The 27,759-nt window shown below is 49.4% G+C and overlaps 1 protein-coding gene across 1 annotated transcript in view; it reads left to right on the forward strand.

The window, feature by feature from the left end:
• The window catches only part of SLC22A15 (solute carrier family 22 member 15), a 56,055-nt gene extending 28,822 nt beyond the window's left edge, over positions 1–27,233 (forward strand). The window contains exons 5-12 of the mRNA XM_015410017.1: positions 2,428–2,557; positions 5,199–5,414; positions 11,336–11,476; positions 14,116–14,201; positions 17,215–17,335; positions 20,924–20,996; positions 23,594–23,782; positions 26,878–27,233. Coding sequence (XP_015265503.1) covers positions 2,428–2,557; positions 5,199–5,414; positions 11,336–11,476; positions 14,116–14,201; positions 17,215–17,335; positions 20,924–20,996; positions 23,594–23,782; positions 26,878–26,961 — 1,040 coding nt within the window. The 3' untranslated portion in view covers positions 26,962–27,233. The remainder of the gene's footprint in view (positions 1–2,427; positions 2,558–5,198; positions 5,415–11,335; positions 11,477–14,115; positions 14,202–17,214; positions 17,336–20,923; positions 20,997–23,593; positions 23,783–26,877) is intronic.
• The last annotated feature ends 526 nt before the right edge of the window (positions 27,234–27,759 follow it).

The raw sequence follows: 27,759 nt of genomic DNA on the forward strand, positions 1-27,759 counted from the left end.
TCCACAAAGGTAGTTTCAGGAGGAAGCCGTGTCGATCTGCAGTAGAGCTGCCAGATTCGAACCCAGGAGCACCTTAGAGGCCAACAAGATTTTAGGGATACGAGCGTTCAAGAGTCAAAGCTTCCTTTGTCAGATAACCACTGAGAAAGGGAGCTCCAACTCTCAAAAGCTTCTGCCCTGAAAATCTTGTTGGTCTCTAAGGTGTTCCTGGGTTCGAATCTAGCACAGCCTCCTGTTTTTTTCAGGATGTGGGCAGTGTGTTTAACTTCTTCTGCTGATGCCAAGTAAGATTTGCATGTAATGCGGTTTGCTCTGATAGAAAATAACAACTCTGCTCGTGGAAGACATGCCAGCACCTGTTATTTGGGACAATGAGGTTTTTACTTCCATTAAAGTTAAGGCAATAAGAGGCGGGAAGCGGTGGTCTAGTGCAAACCAATCCTAAATGGAGATAGAGTCAGGTGGGGCAGCCATGCTGGTCCGAAGCAGCAGAACAACGTCGGAGTCCAGTGGCACCTTTAAAACCAAGAAAGTTTAATTCTGGGTATCAGCTTTCTTGTGCACGCATACCTCTTCAGATCAGCTGCTTTCAGTGTTCTAAATTTCTTTTGCTTTTATGTCTTTGTTCCAGTAGCCTTTTTTTGGTCTGCCTTTTCTGTTGAAGTCCCAGTGCATGGTCAGTAGCTCCCCCCCACACTGTAAACTAGGATCAGTTGGTGGCCTGTTCTTTGCTGTGGCATACAGACAACCTTTACCAGCATATCAGAGATAAAAGTACATTACAATTTAGGAGTACATCAACAATGTGGCTGTCATACATACAAACAAAGAAACAGCAAGAAAAAAAATGACCAGTTTATAGTTTCCTAGATTTGAATTGCAGATTAAGAAAACAGGCAACACTAAAAGTTATAGAAGGGTTTTGCCCCGAGAGTAGCAACTGGACTTTGATGCTCGTAGGGAGACCACGGCCATGTAAAAAGGAGGGAGTCCAGAAATCTATCCCGGGTCGTAGTATAAAATGGGCAATTTTAAAAGAACGGGGGAAACAGACTCGATGGCACCCTGACTATGAGGGCACTGCCTGAGTCCATAAGAGATTTTATGGCACCTTCCAGAGAGGATGGCCGTCTTTGCTGTGGGAATTGCTCAGACCTGAAGAAGTGCGCAAGCACACGAAAGCTTATGCCTTGAATAAAACTTTGTTGGTCTTAAAGGTGCCCCCCTGGACTCAAACTTCGTTTTTCCAATCCTAAATGGTTACTCAGGGTTATCGAGGGTGGGGCTGGTCCCCTTGGCAAAGCAGTTGCTTTTGCGTCCAGAAGGTCCCGCTCCAATCCCTGGCTTCCCAGGTGAGAATGCTCCGGAAGCAGGTGATGGGAAAGGCCTCTGCCTTAGACCCTTAAGAGCCGCTGCTAATCAAACCTCGAAAAACTGACCTCATTGAGGCTATAGCTGCTGGTGCTTATAGAGCACTTTCACGCCTGCGAAATAATGCCGTTTCCAATCCACTTCAGCGACTGTTTGCAAGTGGATTTCGCCATTTCACACAGTAAAATCCAGTTGCAAAGTGCATTGGAAGTGAGTTATTTAGTGTGTGTGAAAATGCCCTATTCTCGTCCTAGAACAAAGTTTGCGTCCAGCGGCACCTTCAAGAGCAACAGTTTTATTCAAGGTATAAGCCTTTCATGTGCATACGCACTTCTTCAGATACAGATATTCTTCAGATAGCTTATACCTTTAATAAAACGTTGTTGGTCTTAAAGGTGCCACTCTGGACTCAGACTTTGTTTTGCTGCTTCGGACCAGCATGGCTGTACCCACCTGAATATGTCTGGTTATATAATGTAGAGTATTTGATATCAGAGCAAAATACAGTTGTCCGCTTGGGAGATCACCCTCTGTTCAGAGTTTAACACCTAGTCGTACAACAGTATCTTATAGGACAGTATGAAATGTTAGAGGTACCTAATGTTTGTTTAGGAGATGGTGTAAGAAGCGATCCACAGTAGCGGATCCCAGCAAAAAGGAGGACCATTCCACAAAATGTAAAGATACAAACAAGCTGAAACGGGTAACACGGTGGGTAATGTCCAAAGAAAAAGAGACATCGTGTTAAAATACCAATTATATTCCCACAATTAGCAAGTAATATCACGTATGTTGAAATACCAGAATACAACATATTTCACCTTGAAAGCAAAAGGAAAAAGAAGAATCCTGAGCCAGATTTTGTGAAGTATTTTTTGTATGTTTGGGTGAGTGTTATTTGAATGGTTGCAGGTGGTTTTATATACTGCTTATTGGAAAGTTGCTAGTAATTTATGTCTTTGTTCAAGTAGCCTTCCCCCCCCCCCCCTCTTTTCTATTGAAGTCCCAATGCATGGTCAATAACACTATTCCCCCCCCCCTTCTTCTGCACGTTAGGATCAATTGGTGGCCTCTTCTTTGCTGTGGGAATTGCTCAGTACGCTTTGTTAGGATACCTCATTCGCTCCTGGAGGATGTTGGCAGTTGTGGTTAACCTGGAGGGGACGTTGGTCTTCCTGCTCTCCCTGTAAGTGACCTGTCTTAAAATCCTTCTGGCGGTGTTCATGGCAAAAGTGTGGGAATCAATTGTCACTGGATTGAGATAGCTGATTGCTCCTCTCTTGCACCAGATAAATTTTTCTCCCCTGGTTTTCTCATCTCTTCCCCACCCCCCACCCCCGGTTCATATTTCTATCCCTTCCCCAAGAAGTTACCTTCTAGACTTTTCATCTTCTAGAGCCGTCTGAATCCTTTGCAAAGTCCACTTTTGAAGGGTAGTCCCCTGGGAAAACCTTCAAGTGTCCATGAAATGGAAGACTATCGATCTGGTGACAGTGCTGATAAATACGAGATATTCTCATCACAATGAGCCAGCATCTGTCAGGAGAGAGCGCCCACATCAACAAACCCTTAAGTCATGTTCTGATGCTGGGGGGGGGTGTCTTAAATGCACAGATTATGTGTTGCTGGCCATTTCCTTGCCAGTGGGGAGGGGCCGTGGCTCAAGGGTAGAGTTAGGGTTGCCAGCCTCCAGGTGGGGCCTGGAGATCTCCCATGATTACAGCTGGTCTTCAGACAATAGCGATCAGTTCCCCTGGAGAAAATGGCTGCCTTAGATGTTGGACTCTGCGGCATTGTATCCCGCTGAGGTCCCTCCCCTCCCCAGGCTTCACCCCCAAAATCCCCAAAATTGCCTGGAGTTGATAACCCCAGGTAGAGCATCTACTTGGCATGCAGAAGGTTCCAGGGTCAGTCCCTGGCATCTCCAGTTGAGAGGATCAGGTAGAAGCAGGTGATGTGAAAGACCTCACTCTAAGACCTTGGACAGCAGCTATCAATCTGAGTAGACAGTACGGACCGAAGGTCTGAAAAAGTCAGCCTCATGTGTGTGTCTGTGTTTAGGTCCCAGATTCCGCATGCTGAGTTGGCTTGATTTTACGTGGAAAATGCCCCTCACTAGCTATTTGAATGTAATAAATAAGAGAAGACATAAGAACATAAGGGAAGCCACTGTAAGCCCAAAGGTGACCTTTCTCAAGACCTCCTGATGGCCCCTGGTATTTTTGGCCACTGTGTGACACAGAGTGTTGGACTGGATGGGCCATTGGCTTCTCTTCTGTTCTTATGTCTGAGGCAGTGATGCTCTGTCTTCTTGGTACTTAAGGTGGCAAAAGTGGGCAGGCTCCTGGAGTTCTGGCCCCGCTGGTGGATCTCCTAATGGCCCCTGGGTTTTGGCTACTGTGTGACACAGGGTGTTGGACTGGATGGACCATTGGCCTGAACCAACATGGCTTTTCTTATGTTCTTATGTTCTTAAATGTTGCCCGTATATTGAACCAGTGAATTGAAGGCTTCATTTTGATAGCACTGCTGATGTTGAGGCACCTAATCTCCCCCATCTACCCCCCAAAAAAACAGTGGCCACCTGGATGTGAATTGCAGATAACCCTTAAGCTCCCAAGACACTTCTGTGCATTCCTGAATCTCCTCGTAATGCTGAAAACCCATAAATATGTAGTGGGTGGAGGGGGCCAATTGAGAACTTCTGACATTTTAATGTTGAAGAGTTTATCTAGTTTACTTTAAACACGTACAAAAGGCAGAGGTTATCAATTTTAGAACATAACCTCAATTTACAAATGCCTTAAGCTAAATATTAACATCTGACAAAAGTCTGAAGGAGAACCAAAGTTGGGGGGGGGGGAGAGAAAACAGATGTTCTCGCACCTGAGTCAGATTTTTTATTTTTGACACCAGCCATTTCTGAATTGGAGAAGAGCAACACATTCACCAACCAGTTTGGCATCTACTCTGTCTGTTGCATTATATGCACATATAAAGTGTGTCGGGTATTTTATTTATTTATTTATTTATTTATTTTTCAAATTTTTACCCTGCCCTCCCAGCCAGAGCCTGTGTTTGCGCATTCACATTACTCCCCCCCCCCAAGCAGAGTTACATTTTTATTAAAATCAATTAACTTAGCAGGGTGTAACTGTGCTTTCGATGGCACTATCAGGCCCCAACTCCATGTTACATTTAATACATGATTGCCCCAGGGACTTGCAGTTGTACGCTAGCTGCAACTTCCCCATGAGAACTCAATTCTAGAGTGCCAGGGGGGCCCGATTTTGGTCAGAACTGCAGTGCAGGGGAAGGAGGAGCTCCAGCCTTTCTCCCTCTGCTGTTTTCTTAACCTGAACCAGCCCCAAAGAAATATTATTTGCCCCATGGGAAGGCTGTATGTGAACTGAATGCTCATGCATGCATTTCTTCTGGGGCAAATAATGCTGCCTCAGAGCCATTTTGGGGTAGGACAGTGGTGGAATGGGGCAGGCTGGAAACCCTGTGCCACAGTTCCCATGCAAATTGGGCCCCTGCGGAACTTTAGAAGTGAGTCCCCACAGGGAACTCACAGTCGGCGTCCTGCTGCTGGTCCTGGTGGCAGTTCCATGTTAACCATAATGTCTAGGTTGGGCCTCAGAATCTGCTACACTCAGTGCCCGGTTGGGTGCTGGGCCTTTCCACAGTTTTTTCCCTTGTCTCTGCCATGCAAAGCAGCCCAAGTTCTTCCTGGAATACAAAATATCTTTGCAGTATGAGGTACTTGATAACTGAGAAGTCGAAACAACCCCTACAGCCGCCCGTGAACTATTCTTGCATTTCAGATTCATTCCCGAATCCCCTCGCTGGCTGTACTCGCAGGGCCGGCTGAGCGAAGCCGAGGAGGCCCTCTTCCTCATCGCAAAGAGGAACCGTAAGCCCAAGTGCACTTTTTTCCTCGCGCTGCCCTCGGACAGGACCCACAAGGAAGTGGGCAGTATCCTGGACCTGTTCCGATACAAGATCCTCCTGGGACGGACTCTGGTGATGATGTTCATCTGGTACTTGCACTGCATTTGGGTCTGATTTTGAAAGGCTCTGTGAGGTCATTGAGATACCTCCAGACAGGCACGTTGCGCATCGAGAGAGATTTCCTTCATTATTACTAGACACGTCTTTATAAAAAGTCCCCCCCCCTTAGATTGCTTAGCTTCTGTTGTTTCTTATCAGCCCGAAACCTCTTAATTAAAAGTTCTTGGTAATTCTGATTCTTTTGATAGAGGGGCCTTGATTAGAGCAGTGTTACAGGTACAGTGGGAAGCATCAGAACTACATCTTTGTTCTCCAGAGTAAACACATACGTTGAATTAATTTACTTATTGTTTAAACATTTATATCCCTCTTTTCCTTGTGGTTCAAGGCGACTTGCAACCAGGCTTTGGGGGCTCCGCCCCCTTTCTTAAAGGCACAGCCCCACAAGTTTTTCTCCTGTAAATGCTTTTTTCAGTAATTTTAAAACACTTTTTAAAAAGGCGTGCACTTCTTTAAGCAGAGTGGGATGCTGTAGTTGACTAATTCCCACACTCAGCCAAGGGGGTTGGAGTAAGTGACCTCTAGGATCCCTTCTAACTCTGGGTCAAGAAACTGGTCTCCTTTAAGAGAGTTTTTCTGCCTGTTAGCTTTCTTGACTACAGAAGTCATCACCACCACCTGCCGGCTTGTTCTCAGAATTGTTACTTAGGCAGAAGTGATTTACTTGCAGCAGCTGGGAACTGTCATCTAAAGTGGTTGACAACTTGCAGTTTAGAGATGTGTCCTGGTAACAGCTTTCTGTTAGCTAAATGGCTTTTCTTTCTGCACTGAGAACTTCAGCCCCACCAGAAAAAAATTTGCCCCACACGCCACAAAATCCTGGCTGCTTGCAATAATAGTTAAAAACATTTTCAGTTAAAGCCAGTTTAAAAAACAAAGTTAATACACATTTGGTGAAACCTGAATGCCTTGCTGAAAGTTATGATAGCTGTTACATTTCTATAACATGCAGTCCTGCCGTTAGCGGTGCCATGCCACAGTTTGCTCACTTCCTTCAGATACTGGGCCCAGCCTTCCTCCCCAGTAGGAAGCCAAAGCAGCTTGCGTTGTTCTCCTCTCCCTCATTTCATCCTCACAAGCGCCCTGTGAGGTAGGTGAGGCTGAGAGCACCTGACTGGCCCGAGGTCCCCCAGCGAACTTCCAGAGGGGAATTCGAACCTGGGCCTCCCAGATCCAAATCGGACACTCCAGCCGCTACACCGCACTGAACTCCTTGCAAGTAGAAAGCTTAGCAGGGAGAGAGGTGGGAAGCCATGATGCCGAAGTTCAGCTGGAAGGACCTTCTAGCGTCGGGAAACATTTATTGTTAACATCCAACTTAATTAAGAATTTTGGAGACCTCGAAAGCTCACACCCTCTGTTGTGTCCCAAGTCTGACTTGAGAGCCCTTCTCCTCGCCCCAGATATGGAAGGGCTGGCCAGGTGGGGCCTAGAGGCAGCCCTGCCCGCTCAGATTAGAGTCCCATCGCACCTTAACGACCAACAAGATTTCCAGGTGCTCCTGAACTCAAGTCCTGCTCTTCTACCGCAGACCAACACAGCTACCCGCTGGAAATTCTCTGTGTGCTCAGCAGCACCTCTGGTAAATGTCTAGTTTATGGGGGTAACATGCAACTATTAATATGAAACACAGAGGGAGGGCTGTGGTGGCTCAGTGGCAGAGCCTCTGCATGGCATGCGGGAGGTCCCAGGTTCAGTCCCCTCCATCACCTGTTAGAGTCTGGCAGTAGGTGCCGTGAAAGACCTCCGCGCTCCTAGACAGCCCCTGTGAGTCAGAGTAAACAACACTGATTTGGACAGACCTAGGGTCTGACTCAGTATAAAGTGGCTTCATGTGAGTTGGAGATCAAGAAATAAAGTCAGATTTAGGGAAAGGAGCTGAAGTTATACAGTAATTCTGTAACTGAGTTTTGCAAGGCATTAAACTCTCTCTCACATTCATTTCATGATGTCAAATGTATCAGGTAGGAATATAGTGATACTGGCAATTGGATAGGTAAGAACAAAAACATTAAAGAGTTTAAGTGTGTCCTATGAACACACATTAGGGGAATCCCATTTTACCTGCGTCACCGACAGGTTATTTTCAAAACACAAAACTGAAATCTTAGCTGGTGTGTGGTTGAAATTTTACTTAAAAACCAGAGTGCTTCCATTCCTACTGTGACTGATGTCAGAACACATATTCCTTCACGATCCCATCCTTTCTCATTTGACAACATCAGATATAAAATTAGGAAATGTACATAATTTCAGAAGATAATGGGAATTGGAGCAAAACTCCTGTGGCTGGCGCCTCCTTCACCGTTCAATGGTCACGACTATTCTTTGCAATAATGGAAAGCCTCAGTTACTTCACTGATCAGTGCCCTTAGATTATTTATATATTCAGCAGAACCACGTGGCAACTTTTTTCCTGGACTGTACCACTTCAAGCGTAAGGCAGCTTCTTATTTTTTGGGGAGAGGCCTCGGCTCGGTGGTAGAGCATCTGCTTGGCATGCGGAAGGTCCCAGGTTTGATCCCTGGTATCTCCACTTGAAGGATCAAATACTGCATGATGCAAAAGACCTCTTCCTGAGACCCTGGAGATCCGCTACCAGTCCGAGTAGACAAGACTGACCTCGACAAACCAGTTTTCTGGTTCTGTATAAAGGCAGCTTCTTATTTTGGGGGGAGAGGCCGTGGATCACTGGTGGAGCATCTGCTTGGCATGCAGAAGGTCCCAGGTTTGATCCCTGGTATCTCCACTTGAAGACCAGGTAGTAGATGACCTAGAAGACTTCTGCCTGCGACCCTGAAGAGCCACTGCCAGTCTGAGTAGACAAGACTGACCTCGATGGAGCCAAGGTCTGATTCTGTGCAAGGCAGCTTCGTGTGTGTGTTCATCGGCGTTCAAACATGTATTACTGTATGTGAGTATCTGGGGTCTGGGGGCATGGCATAACAGTAGTCATGTGACTCTTTTGATCGAGGGCAATTGTGAATGCAGCTCCTTGCCAGCCGCGGGATGACTACCGCTGTGCTCCACCTTCGTTTATTTCACGGTCCCAAACATTGCATTGGGCTGGACCCGACCTGCTGCCCTTCCACGGCCGAGGGATTGTGCGTTTCTTTCGGTGTCATCTTTTGCTGTCCAGGATCGTCGTCGGCTTTGAGATTTTCTGCTTTTTAAAAAAAGGTTGGGACGGATGTAGACATGCAAGTCCTGGATTAATTTTGCATCCTGCAAAAAAGAAGGAGGTGGAGAAGGTCGGGGTTGTTTATAACATAAATCTAGAAAAGGCCGAAATGGATCCACAATTTATACAAATAATTCTGGCTGCCCTGCAGAGGAGGCAGCACAACTGCAAAAAACAACCACCGTGAAATACAGCGCTATTACAATAAAGGCAAAAGTGATTCTATATACTCAGAGTGTTGCTATAAGGTATTATTTCCAATATCCCATATATAACATTCAGTACAAAAACATAGTTTCCAGTATCAAAGTGGTGTTCAGAAAACCCTCGCAAGGGAAAAGTCCAAGGAAAATTTATACATAGAATGAATCAAAATCTGCACGGTGTCCAAAGCGCAAACGAGACGGGGCTTCCGGTTAACTCTCACGTTTTGGCAATCCGGTCCCTTCCTCAGTAAGGAGATATTGTGAACACATGTTGACATAGATAATTATACATTGTAGAAAATACTTGACCTTGACAGTTTGTTGGATGCTCTGCCAGTTTCCTGGGCCCAGATATAAGTTTTCCTTGGACTTTTCCCTTGTGAAGGTTTTCTGTATGCCACTTTGATACTGGAAGGGAATAACTATATTTTTGTACTGAATGTCATATATTGGAAATAATTAATACATTATAGTAACACTCTGAGTATATGTAATCACTTTTTACTTTTGCCTTGATTGTAATAGCGCTGTATTTCACAGTGGTTGTTTTTGCTGCACAGTAGGCGGCAGTGTCAGATGCGGATAACCTGCCGAACATTCGTGTTTTTCTGATTTTGCCTGTAAACAAAAGGAGGCATGGCTTATCGGTCACGGAATGCACCAAAATTTTGTATGCCTTCCAGTCATAATTTGACTCGCTCCGAGGCCTGACGACAACTGTGCCTCGTGAATTAAATTTCTAGGACAAGGAACATGGGACTCGCGGCCCCAAGCATTCTGTAAAGCAGGCTGCGGAACTCACCGATACTCTCAAGGGTTACAAAAGGAAAAGCAACCTGATAGTGAAGAGCCAGGCCTGAACAATGAATGGTGACAACTGTGCACACAGAGAAATGTTTTCTCCAAACGGCAGAACAAAAATCACTGTTCGGACACACGTTCCGCTTTACTCGATAAGCGAAAACATCTTACAGGTGTCAGTTTAGATCATGTTTAACTCAGCCGGGAAAAACAAATCCGAGGGTAACAATCACCAGCGATGCACAGATCACAGAAACGCGTGCTGATATGCCTTACTGTCAAAGCGGAACAAGTTTGCATTTATTTGGTGGAGGCTCAGAGGTTCAGTGATGTTCCTGGGGCCCGGGAGCTGCTTCTCCCAAGGCAGGCAAGAGTCGGGATGCCACAGATAAAAGGGGGGTCAGTGAACTTGTTCCCTGTTTGGTGTTCACTTTCCTGGGCCACCTCTGCGGCTTCTGCTGATCTGTGGGACGCTGGTTGGCCACTGAGACCACCAGAGAGCCACAGTTCCTGGGTGGCTGACGTGTTCAACCAACAAAGGGGTCTGGCAGAAAGAAAGCATTAGGCATAAGGACACAGCTAAACTCTGCTATTCAGTTTCCCTAACAATTGAAATTGAAGCTCAGGTTCTAGGCACGGAATAGGGTTGCCAGCCCTCAGGTCTAGGCGGGGGGTTCCCCCACTTCTGGGGGCTTCCCGTCTGTCCCTGGCCAGCTGGCCAGCAGGGGAAGCCCTGCTCCCAAGCCTCACCCCCAAGAGTGACCACCTGCCCGGCTACCCCTCCCCTCCTGCCCGATTTAAAGGGCTACAGCTGATCAGCAGGGACCATGTGGCCCACCGACTAGCTGGAGGGCTCTTTAAATTTGGCAGGAGGGGAGGGAGAGGGTGGCCGAGTGGGCAGTCACTCTTGAGGGGTGGGGCTTGGGGCCTCCCCATCCACCCCAGAACGCCCCCCAAGTCCCCCCCCCACCAGAGGGACGAGGGGGACCTGGCAACCCTAGCCAGTCCCTTTGTCCCAGTCAGAAGACGAGAAGGGCGTTTTCAAGAATGCTTGTTAAAGATGCAAGAAGTACAATGCCTGTTGTCATCAGCTTGATTAGGGCTGAGGGGAAATGCTCAGGGCCAGGAGATTAGCATCTGTAGCATTTTAGCATTTCCTCTCGAAAGCTCACACCCTGAAAATTCTCCTTGGGCTCTAAGGGGCTGTTATATTCAAATGTAACTGTTGTACTGCAGAGCAGGGCTCCCTCTAAGCTGTGGAGCCTTGAGAGCAAAAAAATCTACTTTGTGAGCTGCTGGCCTTAAAGTTGTGAGCGAGCAATTGGGCTGCTGCATCAATTCGTTTGCCCTGGAGCCATCCTTCCTGAGCGGAGACAAAAAGGTGTGAGCCGGAAACTAAAAAACTGTGCGCTGGCTCACACGAACTCAGCTCAGAGGGAACACTGCTGGAGACCAGAAGGTCTTCGTGGAAAGAACCAACTTTGTCTGACACCAGAGGGGGAGCCGTGATAATCTGCTGCAGCCAGTATTTGACATGTGTTTACTGGGGCAAAAATATTTCACGAAACAGAGCCCGCTTAGTTCAGATGGCACAGGCCGTGGCTCGCAACCCAATAGCATTGCTCGTCTTTAAGGTGCCCCAAGATTCTTCCTCGTTCTGATGTTGACTGCGGTGCGTTTTCTCTCTCTGATCCCCCTACAGGTTTGTCTGCAGCTTAGTTTATTACGGTCTTACTCTCAATGCAGGCGACCTGGGGGGCAGCATCTATGCCAACCTGGCCCTTTCCGGACTGATCGAGATTCCGGCGTACCCGCTCTGTATCTACTTGATCAATCAAAAATGGTGAGTGTTTGTAACTGGGAAGAGAAGTCCCTGAATCAGACCCAGGAATGATGTTAATCTTATGTCCGTAGTGGGAGACAAATCCATGCTCCGATTATGCTTGGGATGGAGAGAGTTGACAAAGAGAACCTTTTTCTCCCTCTCCCAAAATACTACTAGAACTTGAAGACATCCAATGATGCTGAGGGGCAGGAGGTTCATTCAGGATGGACAAAAGGCGAAACTACTTTACATATAGAGTGATTAAAATGCAGAATTTGCTGCCTGAGGATGTGGTGATGGCCACAGGAATAAACAGCTTTAAAGGGGACTGGGTAGATTCATGGAGGATAAGTCTGTCAGTGGCTACTAGCCGTGGTGACTGAGGGGAACCTCCACATTCAGAGGCACTAAGCCTTTGAATCCCAGAGCCAGGAGGCAACATCGGGGGAAGGCCTTGGCTTCTGTGCCCTGTTGTTGGCCCTGTCCAGAGGAACTGGTTGGCCACCCTGTGAGACAGGATGGTGGACTAGATGGACCACTGGTCTGATCCAGCAGGGCTCTTCTGATGTTCTTAGGAAGGCCTCGACCTCTATGCCCTGTTGTTGGCCCTCCAGAGGAACAGGTTGGCCACTGTGCGGGACAGGATGCTGGAATAGGTGGACCACTGGCCTGATCCAGCAGGGCTCTTCTTATGTCCTTATGAAGGCCTCAGCCTCTATGCCGTGTTGTTGGCCCTCCAGAGGAACTGGTTGGCCACTGTGTGAGACAGGATGCTGGACTAGATGGACCACTGGTCTGATCCAGCAGGGCTCTTCTTATGTTCTTATGAAGGCCTCGGCCTCTATGCCCTGTTGTTGGCCCTCCAGAGGAACAGGTTGGCCACTGTGTGGGACAGGATGCAGGAATAGGTGGACCACTGGCCTGATCCAGCAGGGCTCTTCTTATGTCCTTATGAAGGCCTCAGCCTCTATGCCGTGTTGTTGGCCTTCCAGAGGAACTGGTTGGCCACTGTGTGAGACAGGATGCTGGACTAGATGGACCACTGGTCTGATCCAGCAGGGCTCTTCTTATGTTCTTATGAAGGCCTCGGCCTCTATGCCCTGTTGTTGGCCCTCCAGAGGAACTGGTTGGCCACTGTGTGGGACAGGATGCAGGAATAGGTGGACCACTGGCCTGATCCAGCAGGGCTCTTATGTTCTTATGAAGGCCTCAGCCTCTATGTCGTGTTGCTGGCCCTCCAGAGGAACTGGTTGGCCATTGTGTGAGACAGGATGCTGGACTAGACGGACCACTGGTCTGATCCAGCAGGGCTCTTCTTAGGTTCTTATCAGGGGAAGACCTCGGCCTCTGTGCCCTGTTGTTGGCCCTCCAGAGGAACTGGCTGGCCACTGTGTGGGACAGGAAGCTGGACTAGATGGACTGTTGGTCTGATCCAGCAGGGCTCTCCTGGTGCTCTTAGGACTGATGACATTTTGGGAATTTTAAACTGCTTTTCTCCGCTCAGTGAAGATTCAGAGCAGCCTACAGTGCCAGAAACAATGTCACAAAAGCATCAGCTATCGCAAATTTTTGACCCCGTTACTTGAAAACAAATCTGTGTGCCTTTGGCAGACTAATCCAGGGTTGGAGCGGGGGCGGGGGTGGCAGGGCAGGTGGCAGCAGCCTCTCCCCTTATTTAACACTTCCGTCCCCAAGGTTTAGGGTTTCAGTAACACAAAATTTTCTGCTTGAATCTGAGTTCCATAGTTTCCATTTCCTTTTGGTTGACGTACGGTGACTTTCAGGTCAAGAGGCTGAATGCCCCGGGAGATTATCTCTAACTTGTCTTGGGGCCTTAGAAGCCAGGCGGTAAAGCATACAAACGTACAGAGGTTGCAAGTTAATGTATAACCTCATTGCATCAAATGTACCGGTATTTTTCCCACCTCCAGTTGGGTGCAGTGGTTAGGAGCACGGACTCTAATCTGGGAGAACCGGATTTGATTCCCTGCTCCTCTACATGCAACTGCTGGTGTGACCTTGGGACAATCACAAGTTCTCTCAGAGCTGTTCTCTCACAAACAGTTCTCAGAAGAAGAGAAGAAGAAGAGACTGGATTTATACCCCGCCCTCCACTACCTGAAGGTGTCTCAGAGCGGCTTACAGTCTCCTTTCCCTTCCCCTCCCTGCAACAGACACCCTGTGAAGGAGGTGGGGCTGAGAGAACTCTTTTGAGGACTGCTCTCGAGAGAACAGCTCTTTGTGACTGACCCAAGGTCACCCACCTGGCTGCATGTGGAGGAGTGGGGAATCAAACCTGGTTCTCCCTGATTAGAGGCTGTGCTCTGAACCACTACACCAAAGAGCTCTCTCAGCCCCACGTAACTCACAGGGTGTCTGTCTTGGGGAAGGGGAAAGGGATTGTAAGCCTCTCTGAGACTCCTTTGGGTACTGAAGGGCAGGGTATAAATCCAACCTCTTCTTCTTCATCGTGTTCCAAAAACACATGGGGGGACCCCAGCTGAGCCGAAAAGACAACCAAATGCTTGGACACTCTTTGTGTTCCTTGTGATTTCGTGAATGCAGAGGGAGAAGAGGTGCCATGCGAATGAAGCAAAGAGTGCGTGTGAGCTTTCTCTTCTCACTGCATCCTCATCGCTTTCTTTCTGGCTTGTCAGGTTCGGCCGGAAACGGACCCTGGCGGCGTTCTTATTCCTGGGAGGACTGGCTTCCCTCGTTGTCATGTTTCTTCCTGAAAAGAAAGGTGAGGGGGTTTTTTGCGTGCGTCTTGTTTCTTCATTGTGGGAAGTCTGCCTCAGCCCTCTATCTCCTCAGCAAAGCTCTGCAAAAATAACGAAACAGAAGCCGTCTTCAGCTGCGTCAGTCCAAGGGTCGTCTCTGGATTTGTCTGGATCTACCGGCGATCCCTGGCCCCGAAGATATCCGGCTGCCCTCGACCAGAGCCAGGGCTTTTTCGGCCCTGGCTCCGAACTGGTGGACCTCCCTGCCAAATACCACCGGGGCCCTGTGGGGTCTCCCATGCAGTTCCGCAGGGCCCGTCAGGCAGAGGTGTTCCACCAGGCTCTCGGTTGAGGACAGCGACGTCAATGTTCCCTCTAAGCTGAGTTAATGTGAGCCAGCTCACAGTTTTCTAGCCTCCGGCTCACCCATTTTTGTCTTAGCTCAGGAGGAAGGGCTCCAGAGCAAAACTAACTTACGCAGTAGCCAAATCACTCACTCACAACTTTCATGCCAGTCGCTCACTAAGTAGGATTTTTGCTCACAAGACCCCACAGCTCGGAGGGAACATTGGTAACGGTTCCATCATGGCTGGCACCCTTTTCTCCTTCTCCTCCATCTTTGCGCTTCGGCCCCCTTCTCGCCCCGCCCACGAGACGGCAACACAGCCCAGAGTGGGTACGAAGGAAATCATCGACGCCATCCGAGATTATGTAATTAACTTATAGTTTTTATCAGGGCTTTTTTTGTAGAATAAGCCAAGCAGGAACTCATTAGCATAATAGGCCACACCCAAAAGCAGAAACTCATTAGCATGTTAGGCCACACCCCCATGCCTTCCCTTGGCTTGCCGGCCCTTGGACAGGCCAGGGAAGGCACAGGGACGCCTTAGCCACACATGCAGAGGTTTTGGCTGTAGTGGGTGTGGCCAACTCTGAAGCCAGCCGGAACTCTGCTCCTGTGCGTTCTTGCCCAAAAATAGCCCTGCTTCTTTCTTATATCAAATGCCCACACCATCTAGATGTAGAAGTCTGACATATCTAGAGAGCCGCAAGCGCACGCCCCAGATGATCCAACACAGGCATGAATGCCCAATGGATCAAAAGGGCATGATCAGACAGCAACATCTGGGAAGTGTCCCGCAGCCATCGGCAGTCTGTACTGCTCCACCGCAGAAGCGGAGTAAAAAGACACCGGAGACAATCCGGTGGTAAAAAGGTTGCGGCCAGCGGGCCACGGACAGACTTTCCCCTGTCTGATCGCGCAAGCATGCCTTTGAGCCGTTGGGATGGTCTGGTCAGGCCATCCTGGCTCAGTGCCAGTCCCCCCCCTCGCCCCGTAGCCAAGGACTTTTTAGGGGGGCCAGGGGGGTCCGCCTGCTAATCCAATCAAAGGCTCCAGGGCGAGGGCTGCAGCAGCCACAGCCTCCGGGTCCAGCTCCCCCCCCCAAGGAGCCCCAGTGCCTCTTCCCGCAGCACAGCACCAGGGACAGCCCCTGAAACCACTGCCCTTGTCCTCCCTGCCAACAGGCTGACAGGCAATTAAGGGGAGTTGGGGTAGGGGAGCCGACGCTCAGGAAGGGGGCCCATAAAAACTGCTAGGGGGCAGGCCCTGCGGCCCCCGCATTAGCTGCGGGTCTGCGCAGTATGCACATCATCACATACCCATAGGGGGCCCTCGGTGTGGAGGTGCAATTCCTCGTTTATGCACATGGGAAACAAACGGCAAAAAAACCCCAACTCACCCGCAGTTGCGTCTGATCACACATTGACGGGCTGAGCCCGCAGCAACAAAGGGCTGTGTGATCTTGCACCCGCGGGTCAAATTCCTCCGGAGGGAATAGCCTCGCTTCCCCTCCGCTTCAACTGGCACATGTGACTGCAACCTACAGATTCCTTATCACAGGGGTTCCCAAACTTTTTGAGCCTGCAGACACCTTTGGAATTCTGACACAGCATGAAGGGCTCAGCCACAAGATGGCTGCCACAGGAGGCAGAGCCAGCCACAAAATGGCTGCCGCAGCTTCCCTTCGGTCACACAGTGAAGATTCTTGTGCTGTGGTGGCAGTGGCTGCCAAAGCAGACATTTTAAAAAATCCGCACAACCCATCTCCAATGTCCAGATAGAAGTCTTGCGGGGGAAATGGCCCCCTGGCTCCACCCACATTTTCAATACACTTGGTGGGCAATGCTCCCAGCGTGGTGTAGTGGTTAGGAGCACAGCCTCTAATCTGGGAGAACCAGGTTTGATTCCCCACTCCTCCACTTGCACCTGCTGATGTGACCTTGGGTCAGTCATAAGCTCTGGCACAGCTGTTCTTGAATAAGAGCAGTTTGTGTCAAGAGTTCTCTCAGCCCCACCCACCTCACAGGGTGTCTGTTGTGGGGAGGGGAAGGGAAAGGAGTGTAAGCTGCTCTGAGACTCCAAGTGAAGGGCGGGGTATAAATCCAATCTCTTCTTCTTCTGATCTCCAGGTGACAGCCCTCTAAGCCGTGGAGTCTTGTGAGCAAAGATTCTACTTTGTGAGCGACTGGCATTAAAGTTGTGAGCGAGCGATTTAGCTATTGCATAAATTAAGTTTGCTCTGGAGCCATCCATCCTGAGCTAAGACAAAAATGTGTGAGCTGGAGGCTAAAAAACTGTGAGCTAGCTCACACTAACTCAGCTTAGAGGGAACACTGGGCACCACATTGGGCGTCTCTGCCATTTTGCCTTGACCTGATTCCTGTGCATCGGAACATTACAAATTATCAAACGTTATGTGAAAAAGAAATTATTTTAAGAGTGTCTGGCTTTACCATTTTACATCTGCTTAAAAAAAAAAGCCAACCTAAACAAAGCCTCCTCCTTTTAATCTACTAAAACCATAATTGTGATTTTCTTGCAGGTTTTAAAAGCCCCTTTCTGATCAACCCAGTATTTGTCCAAGGCATGATGACTTCCCCATAAATCTAAATTCTCCAGGCATTTGTACGAATGAACAAAGCCAAAGGGCTTGCTGCAGAATTTTTTGACAAGTGTTGTGTTTTCCCTAACAGCTACGGGAGTGTTTGCGGTGATAAACAGCCGGTCCTTGTCTTTGCTGGGGAAGCTCACCATCAGTTCCGCATTTAACATTGTTTATATCTACACATCAGAACTCTACCCGACAGTGATTAGGTAAGAAAACTTCCGCTTAGGGATGTGTGTGTGTGTGTGTGGCTTCTGTTGTCTATACGTTGACTATATTTGGTGTCGTGGTTAAGAGCGCAGACTCTAATCCGGGAGAACCGGGTTTGATTCCCCACTCCTCCACATGCAGCTGCTGGCGTGACCTTAGGTCAGTCACAAGTTCTTTCAGAGCTATTCTCTCAAGGGCAGTTCTCTCAGAGCTCTCTCAGGCCCACCTACCTCACAGGTGTTTGTTGTGGGGAGGGGGGAAGGGAAAGGAGATTGTAAGCTGCTCTGAGACTCCGAGTGAAGGGCGGAGTATAAATCCAATCTCCCTTGCTCGAAAGCCAGTCAAATCTGACTCTAGGGTTGCGGTGCTCATCTCCATTTCAAAGCCGAAGAGCCAGCGCTGTCCGAAGACGTTTCCGTTGTCATGTGGCCGGCATGACTAAACACCAAGGCGCACAGAACGCTGTTACCTTCCCACTGAAGTGGTACCTATTTATCTACTTGCAATTTCTTGCTTTCCAACTGCTAGGGATTGCGGTGGCTCAAGTGCTTTTTTATATATATATATATACTCCTTCTTCCTCTTCCTCCTCTCCTCCTCCTATGAGGGGAACATCATCTCTCCCCCCCCCCCCGCTGCTCACCAAGATGCCCACTTGTTCGCTCCCTCTCCCCTGCCTGCCAGCCAGCCGGCATCACTCTCATCTTCGTGGGTCATGCTGAGGTGTCGGAGGGGGGCACTTCCACCCCCCGTCCATTTCGGTGGCTGCCCCTCCACGGCACATGCAGCAGTGCCCCCGCCCACCCCTCTCAGGAACAAAGCAGCAGGCAGGCAGTGGTGGCAGCTCCCCGTCCCCCCCCCCCTGCATCAGTTTGCCTCTCCAGGCTGCCCGTTTGCCTGCATCTGTTTCGCTGCCCCTCCAGCTGGTGGGCATCACTGCGGTCTCTGCATCTCATGTGGCCACACAAGGGGCAGCACCTTCCTCTGCCCATTTCCAGTGGAACTTCTCCACTACTCCCACGGGAGAGGTTGAAGGTTTCCCACGATTCCTCCATAACGGTAAAGGTAAAGGTTTCCCTTGCTCGACAGCCAGTCGAATCTGACTCTAGGGGGCAGTGCCCATCTCAGTTTCCAAGCCGAAGAGTCTTTGCTGTCCAAAGACTTCTCCATGGTCACGTGGCTGGCATGACTAAACGCCAAGGTGCCCAGAATGCTGTTACCTTCCCACCAAAGCAGTACCTATTTATCTACTTGCAGTGTCTTGCTTTCGAACTGCTAGGTTGGCAGGAGACGGGAGCTCACTCCGTCACGCGGCACTCAGGTCTCGAACTGCCGAGCTACAGACCTCCCGGTTTGCAGCTCAAAATCTTAACCTCTGAGCCACTGCGGCCATATATATATGTATATGTATATATTCCTATGGTCCAAGACCAGCAAGAGTAATACAGAAATGGTAGATAAAATATATAAATATATAAAACAAATATGTTACACTAAAAAAAATTCACAGACAATAAATTTCAATGTTGAATATACAGAGTCATATTTCTCATAAATAACAGAACTGGGGCGGTCCCTCTGTCTAAGAGATCTCCTACACTTCAATGCCAACCAACCCTATTTAGCAAACTTGTACGTTGTGTCCTGGCTCTTATTAGAGACCATTTAATTTATTTATTTTTATGTTATTTTATTAGACTTCTACCCCACCATCCCTACTTTGTAGGCTCAGGACTGGTATCAACACAGAGATCTGCAATGAGTGCGGATTTACAATTAAAACATATTATCGCAATCCATTTAAAACCAACAAAACCACCTACACACTAAAGCGGTATGGGCCTCGACAGATAATAGTGTGGTCCCAATCTGGCTCCTAGGATCTGCGGTCACCGGAGGGGAGACGTAGAGCTCTGTGTCTCCCCGGATAGGCTGAAAGTATGGGCAATATATACGCGTATCTGATTATACATCTTACCGTCGAAGATAACTTACCTGGCAGGAGAGACACCCTGATCACGATTCCTCCCTTCCTGGGGGATTTAAACCCTCCTCCTCCCCTTTTTTTTTTTTTTTAGTTTTCAGATTTTTCTGCAAGCCTGGGGCTTCCACCAAGTTTGTAGAAAGTTCTTTCTTCTCTCGACATGGCCCCCATCCCTGGATTTAAGTATCCACAGATAAAGCCACAGTGAGAATGAGATATATGGATAATCACAATGGTTTATGATACTCTAGAAGAGGAGGAGGAGGCATCTACACTGTGCCATCTAAATTTGATTGAAGGACCAACATCACTGAGCACTTTAATTGTAAAATATGGTTGATTTATTTGATGTGTTTTTATATGTTTTTATATTTGGCACATGGTGCCCTAAACTGTGAGCCGCCCTGAGCCCTTTCGTGGGGAGGGTAGGATAGAAATATAATAAAATAACTAAATCAATAAAATAAATGATGATGATGATGATTGGATTTATATCCCGCCCTTCACTCGGAGTCTCAGAGCGGCTTACAATCTCCTTTCCCTTCCCCTCCCCACAACCTGTGAGGTAGGTGGGGCTGAGAGAGCTCTCTTGAGGACTGCTCCTGAGAGAACAGCTCTGAGAGAACAGTGGCTTGCCCAGGGTCATCCAACAGGTGCAAGTGGAGGAGTGGGGAATCAAACCTGGTTCTCCCAGATTAGAGTCCGCGCACTTAACCACTACACCAAACTGGCTCTCAACAACAAAAGGGCACAACAAGGAGAAGATGCATAAGCAGATTCAGATACAGGAAAGAAAAAGCTCGTGCTTTTTAAGAAATACATTCATTTCAGTTGGTCAGAAGGGTGCAACTTAACTCTCTCTTCCTGAGCGATGCAATCCTTCATTGCTATGTGTTGGGAGTTCTGTTAGGGAAATGTTTTCAGCAGAGTTCAGACACCCCTCTGGGCAAAAAAAAAAGCACAATTGTAAGCCCAAATCTGTCAGAAGAAGTAAAACTTTCCTGTAAACGCTACTGCTCGTCATTTCTATTTTACACAGAGAGTGATTCAAATATGGAATTGGCTGCCAGAGGATGTAGTGATGAATAAACAGCTTTAAAAGGGGGTTGGATAGATCAATGGAGGATAAGTCTACTAGTGGCTGCAGGGAACCTCCACGTTCAGAGGCACTAAACCTGTGAATCCCAGAACCAGGAGGCAACATCAGGGGAAGGCCTCGACCTCTGTGCCTTGTTGTTGGCTGTCCAGAGGAACTGGTTGGCCACTGTGTGAGACAGGATGCTGGACTAGGTGGACCACTGGCCTGATCCAGCAGGGCTCTTCTGATGTCCTTATGAAGGCCTCAGCCTCTGTGCCCTGTTGTTGGCTGCCCAGAGGAACTGGATGGCCTTTGTGTGAGACAGGATGCTGGACTAGGTGGACCACTGGCCTGATCCAGCAGGGCTCTTCTGATGTCCTTATGAAGGCCTCGACCTCTGTGCCCTGTTGTTGGCTGCCCAGAGGAACTGGATGGCCTTTGTGTGAGACAGGATGCTGGACTAGGAGGACCACTGGTCTGATCCAGCAGGGCTCTTCTGATGTTCTTATGTTATGTTCTTTGCAGGAACGTCGGAATGGGCGTCTGTTCCATGTTTTCCCGAGTCGGAGGGATCATTGCTCCTTTTGTCCCATCTCTGGTGTGTCTCGGCTCTGACTTTGCCGCTCCTCCAAACACTTCAAAGGATGCCAATAAGTCATGCGCAGAGAGCACTCCTGTGTTCTTTCCCTGCAACTGGAAAAGTGCTGCTTTTCTTTCTTCCTTTTTCTTACCCAGGGCTTTTCATAGATGCCCATTCTTTCCCCCTTCAGTGAGTAGAGGTGGGGCAGGGAGGGAACATTATTCTCGCATCCGCAGGTCTGGAGAATGACCAGATGTTGACAGTTTGCCACTCACCAGTGCCGGTCGAACTTCATCCAGCATCAGGCACGGCTCCAGAGTAGGGCTGACAGCTGCAGGGTGGGAAATCCCTGGAGACTTCGGAGGGTGGAGCCTGGGAAGGGCGGGGCTTGGGGAGGGGAGGGACCTCTTCGGGGTCCGGTGCCACAGAGCCCGCCCTCCAGAGCAGCTGTTTTCTCCAGGGGAACCGGTCTCTCTCGTCTGGAGGTCAGCTGGAATTCCAAGAGATCTCCATGAGATCTCTCGAGGTTTACAAGATTATGCGTGGGATAGAGCAGGGAGGGAAAGAAGTCCTTTTCTCCCTTTCCCACCATACAAGAACTCCTTGTGGGCACCCAATGAAATTGCTGAGCGGGCGGGTTAGAACGGATCAAAGGAAGTCCTTCTTCACCCAGAGAGTGATTAACACATGGGACTCACTGCCACAGGAGGTGGTGGCGGCTACAAGCACGGGCGGCTTCAAGAGGGAATTAGATAAGCATACGGAGCAGAGGTCCATCAGTGGCCATTAGCCACTAGGAATAGACAGGAACTCTCAGTCTGGGGCAAGGGATGCTCTGTATTCTAGGTTCTGGGGGGGGGAGCAACAGTGGGATGGCTTCTAGTGCCCTGGCCCCACTGGTGGACCTCCTGATGGCACCTGATATTTTTGGCCACTGTGTGACCCAGAGTGTTGGACTGGATGGGCCATTTGGCCCGATCCAGCATTGGCTTCTCTTATGTTCTTATGACCCATTTGGTGGTTGGTGACCCTGTGAGGGAGAGAGGAGATGCTCTGAATGGTGGGCCTTGGCCAGCAGGTCCCCCCTCAAAGAGCTCCTTTGGGCTGTTCTAACTCTGAGAAGGGTGCAGCAGATGTACCCTGTGTGTAGAAGGGAGCACATGCTCCTGAATCCAGACTGTATTCAGACACACAGATGACTTAGTCATTCAGTATGCCTGGGGCTGGCGGGCTAGCCAGTTTGGTGCAGTGGTGAGGAGCACGGACTCTAATCCAGGAGAACCGGGTCTGATTCCTCCACATGCAGCTGCTGGGTGTCCTTGGGTCAGTCACAAGTTCTGTCCCAGAGCCGTTCTCTCAAGAGAAGTCCTTGAGAGAGCTCTCTCAGCCCCACCTACCTCACAGGGTTTCTGTTGTGGGGAGGGGAAGGAGATGGTAAGCCGCTCTGAGACTCTGAGCGAAGGGCAGGGTATAAATCCAATCTTTTCTTCTTCTCTTCAAACATCGATCTGATGACGCGTGCATGCAACCAAAAGCTTACCAGGGCTATTTTTGTGCAGGAACGCACCGGAGCAGCATTCCGGCTGGCTTCCGAGTAGGCCCACGCCTACAGCCAAAACCTTTGAACATGCCTGGGTTCCCTGCCCGATCTTCTCCGGGTGCCCCACAGCCTGGTGGGTTGGCTGGGAAGGGGAGGCAGCAGACATGCCCCCTTCCCCCCTGAGCCCCCTCCGCTTTTGCAGAGAAACTCAGGGAGGGGGGGGAGATTTCAATGCCTTAGGGAAGGGGTGTGGCCTAATAGGCTAATGAGTTTCTGCTGTTGGGTGTGGCCTGTTATGCTAATGAGCTCCTGCTGGGCTTTTTCTTCCAAAAAAAGGCCCTGCTTGTACCCAGAATTAAACTTCGTTTGTCTTAAAGCTGCCACTGGACTCAGACGTTGTTCTGTTGCTTCAGACCAACATGGCTTCCCACCCGGATGAACTGATGTGTGGAGATTTGCTGAGTGGACTGGTGCTGAGTCAGTGCTTGTGCATGTGTGTGTGTTACCAGGGGTCCTTTCGTAGAAAAAGAGGTGCAGGAGCTCATTCGCATAACTCATTAGCATAACTTATTTGCATATGCCACACCCCCTGACATCACCGGAAGTGTGTCAGAAGGCAACACCCACCGCTCAGGCGCCACTGGACTGTTTTGGATTGCAGGCTATTGGGGAGGGGGGGGAACGTGCAGATCTGTCCTCGCAGAGGAGGGAGAGCTTGTACCTGAATAAAACTTGGTCTTAAAGGTGCCACTGGACTGTTTTGGACCGGGTGGCTGGGGGGGGGCTCTGCAACTTACCTGGCTGCTTCTTGCTCTGACTGAGGGCTGCTGGGAGCAGGGGGTGGGGCTTGTTGCATGTGCCCCCCCCCGGGCTCTTTACTGCCAGAGCTCCGCTCCTGCAGGAAATGACCCCTGTGTGTTACTGCATGCCTAGCTCTTAACTATTCCTGGCCCACGAATCTGCTGCTAGAGTATTTAATGTGCAAATACATTGTAGCCAGAGATGTCAGGCAAATGTGAGATGCCCTGAAGGGTAAGCTCTTGTTCCATTAATATTTGCTCCTCATTTTTTACAGAAATCTGTGCAGTGGTCTCTGCCATTCGTCGTGTTTGGCGTGATGGGCTTGCTGTCGGGCCTGCTGAGTCTCTTGTTGCCCGAAACCTTAAACAGCCCGTTGCTGGAGACAATATCCGACCTGCAGGTTTCCTCCTATCGGAGGCTTGGGGCTGAAGCCGTGGCACTGCAGACCCTGGAGGGACCCCAAGTAGGTGCCTCTGCAACCTTCTTAGAACTGTCCCTCTGCTGGAAAGGGCTATCTCCATTAAGTCTAGATAAAGCCAGATCCTCTGGCACCTGGACTCTAGGAGATTCACAAGACCTCATCGAGCCTGTGAGAAGACTCTTCGGAGCTTTGGGCGACCCGCCGGCTCGGTTGCAAATATCCAAAGCCACGTCCAGCCCTTTCAGTCTGGTGTCGTGGTTAAGAGCGGCGGACTCTGATCTGGACAACTGGGTTTTGATTCCCCACTCCTCCACATGCAGCCAGCTGGGTGACCTTGGGTCAGTCACAGTTCTCTCAGAGCTCTAACAGTACCAACTGGACTGTCAAGGCCATCTGTGTTAACACCAATTGCCTGTTATGATGGTGGACATACTTCGGACCATCCTATCATGGCCACTGGGACGTTACTGCCACCAGCACTTTATTTTGCACTGTGATTTTGCTGTGATTTTGTATTTTATGATGCTGTAGTGTGTTAATGAGCACTTGTGCTTTTAATATACGCCAGTTTGGTGTAGTGGTTAAGTGCACGGACTCTAATCTGGGAGAACCGGGTTTGATTCCCCACTCCTCCACTTGCACCTGGCTGGATGACCTTGGGCAAGCCGTAGTTCTGGTAAGAGCTGTTCTTGAAAAAGAGCAGTTTCTGTCAAGAGCTCTCTTGGCCTCACCCACCTCACAGGGTGTCTGTTGTGGGGAGGGGGAGGGAAAGGAGTTTGTAAGCCGCTCTGAGACTCTTTTGGGTAGTGAAGGGCGGGGTATAGATCCAATCTCTTCTCCTCTTCATCTGTAACCTTTTAATGTAAGCCGCCCTGAGCCTGCCTCGGCAGGGCAGGCGGGATAAAACTTGAATAAATAAATAAATATAAATAAATAGAGCTGTTCTCTCAAGAGCAGTTTGTGTCAGAGCTCTCTCAGCCCCACCCACCTCACAGGGTGTCTGTTGTGGGGAGGAGGAGGGAAAGGAGTTTGTAAGCTGCTCTGAGACTCCAAGTGAAGGGCGGGGTATAAATCCAAACCTCCTCCTTCCTCCTTCAGTCTCAGAAGTCCGACCACACAAGTATGAACCCGAGCTTTCCCGGGCAGTGCCTCTAGAGGGTTTGGCATCTGGGAAGTGCCTCCCGTCAGTTAGGAGACTGAGTTTCAAGAAAGGAGGGACTGTTGGCTGATTTCCTCCTGAGTGGATAAGCAAGGTTTCTTTCTGGGCCCCTCTCCAGACTTCGCAGATGGACTGGTATCCCTAGGAGACCAGGTTGGCCACCACTTCAGTGGAGACCTTTGTACTCCTGTCCCTGGAAACAGGGACATGGGAGCAAGTGTTCCCTGTCAAAGCCTGCACCCACTTTTCCCGAGCAGTTTTGTGAAGGGGCAGCCAAGAGGACAGAAGAGAGGCTTCGGGAGGGTCAGGAACTAGACTGGTAGGGTTGCCAGACCCCCTGGTTGGGTCGGGGGGTCCCCCAGTTCCATGGGCTGCAATCTGCCCCACCCCCGCCCACCCCTGGAAGCCCCACCCCCAATCAGCCCCCTCCTGCAGCATCGGCATGATGGCATCATCCGGAAGTGACGTCATCACGCTGGTCATGTTGCACAGCGACACTCTAGTGTTTTGACCAAAACTCTGTGGTAACCATAGAGTTTTGGTCAAAACGCTAAAGCGTTGCCATACAACATGCCCAGCGTGATGACGTCACTTCTGGGTGACGTCGTTGTGTGGTGCCCCCCAGAAGATCCAGGCTCAGAGCCGGGAGCCCCCCACCACAAGCCCAGTAAGAACAGGCAACCCGATAGACGGGGGTCCCCAGTATGGTCTCCGTGGCCACCGTGGTGCTTGCCGACACCTTTCCTGAAGCCCACCAAGTGTTTTTAGAAAGTAGGCAGGGGCCATGTGGGGCTCTGCCCAGCAAGTCTTGTGATCGAACATTAGAGATTCGATTGGCCGTACAGACCTTTAAAAACATCACTCTGGCAGCAGCTGCCACCACAGCAGAAGGATCGTCACTGGAAGCCACGGCAGCCATTTTATTATTTCTCTATTCTTTCTTTATTAATTCAGTTTATATCCCGCCCACCCTGCCACGGCAGGCTCAGGGCGGCTTACATAAAATTCCCTGTGTGAATACAATAAAAACCAATCATAAGAACATAAAACAGCATAATTCATGAACAATCATCCCAAAGTGCTGGAACGTGATCTGATAAAGTGCGAGAAACAAAAGTTAGCAGTTAGCAGTTAAGGTGACGATACAAGTCACGATGGTCTTCTCACACCAGCTCAGTTTGTCTAGCTTGTTTATGCGGCGGGTACAGGCTGTCGGTGGTAAAACCAGGGCACGGGGCCAGCATTCCCTCTAGCTAGCTCACAGTTTTTTAGCTTCCGTCTCACAGATTTTTGTCTCAGCTCAGGAAGGAGGGCTCCAGAGCAAACTAATTTATGCAGCAGTCAAGTTGCTCGCTTATAACTTTAATGCCAGTGGCTCACAATGGAGAATTTTTGCTCACAAGACTCCACAGCTGAGAAGGAGCATTGCACAGAGCCATTCCCAGATGTTTTGTGGCCAGCTCTGCCTCCTGCCACGGCCATTCCCTGGCAACCATCTTGTGGCTGCGCCCACCACCCTGTGTCAGAATTCCAAAAGTGAATGCTCCATCTAAGTTGTGGAGTCTTGTGAGCAAAAATTCTACTTTGTGAGCTGCTGGCATTAAAGTTGTGAGCGAACGATTTGGCTACCGCGTAAATTAGTGTGCTCTGGAGCCATCCTTCCTGAAACAAGACAAAAAAGTGTGAGCTGGAGGTTGAAAAACTGTGAGCTGGCTCACATTAACTCAGTTTAGAGGGAACACTGCCCACAGGCTCAAAAAGGTTGGGGACCCCTGAACCAGACCATGAGGTGCTCCTGCTCTGTGGCTTCTTACCCTTTGCTCTGCTCAGTCTGTAAGGGGGGGGGTGCTTAACCCCCAGCCCGCCACAGTTACACGCCCAGCACCATCCTAAGCTCAAATGTAACTCTGGCCAAGTTGTGCAGTTCGAAGGATGCTGAAGATCCCCTCTTAACACCAGGATCACATTTTCCTTTCAGTCTGACCGGGATAGCTCAGCGGGGAGCGAAAGCGAAGACGAGGAATTCTACGATGCAGACGAAGAGACTCAAATGATCACGTGACGATGGAGAAGACACCTCTGTTTAGTTAACAGCCTTTTTGAACTCCCCAGTCAGCTCCGTCTGTACAAACGTAAAAGCGGGTAACAATCAAGGGGTCGAAAAGACTTGAACTGTACGGTTATACCTGCATCGGGAGGAAAAGCAGAATCCGTTGCTTACTGGTGTCTACTCCTCCAGATAAAAAACGGTCCCCGGTTCTGGGAGAGGTCAGACATTTTGTGGGCTCAGGAGAGGATGCTGTTTGTGAAACCTAACAACTGACCCAGTCTGTAGCCAACATTTCTTCTACCCATGTGGTTAATTTCTTTCTTCCGAACAGGCTGTTCGTTACTCATTGGAAGTTGACAATGGGGAGGGATTATGAACAACCGTGATGGAAAGAACCATCTTGAAATACCAGAAGGGGTGGTCTCTCTACCATATAGGGAACATGTGTTCTAGAGGGGAGGGGGAGGGGGGAAAGCAGGAATAATGGATCGGACATCTTGCTGCTCTAAAGAGACCAATTCACTTAAAGGGTAACTGAATCACAGATACAGACCCACAACATCAATTTTTTTAAATGTTGCCAGTTTTGACTTCATACAGGGGCGCTGCATAACACAAGAGCCCCGATCTTCCCTTAACCTAGTTCAGGGTTCCCCAGCGTGGTGCCCGGGAATGCCATAGTGCCCCCGACACCTTTCCTGACACTCGCCGTGTTCTTAGAAAGTGGGTGGGGTCTTTGCCGAGCCAAACTTCTAACTGGCTACTGAAGATTTGATTGTGCAGGTTTTTTAAATCGTCACTTTGGCAGCA

The sequence above is a fragment of the Gekko japonicus genome, unplaced genomic scaffold (genome assembly GCF_001447785.1).
Source record: "Gekko japonicus isolate JY-2015 unplaced genomic scaffold, Gekko_japonicus_V1.1 scaffold170, whole genome shotgun sequence".
Lineage (NCBI taxonomy): Eukaryota > Metazoa > Chordata > Lepidosauria > Squamata > Gekkonidae > Gekko > Gekko japonicus.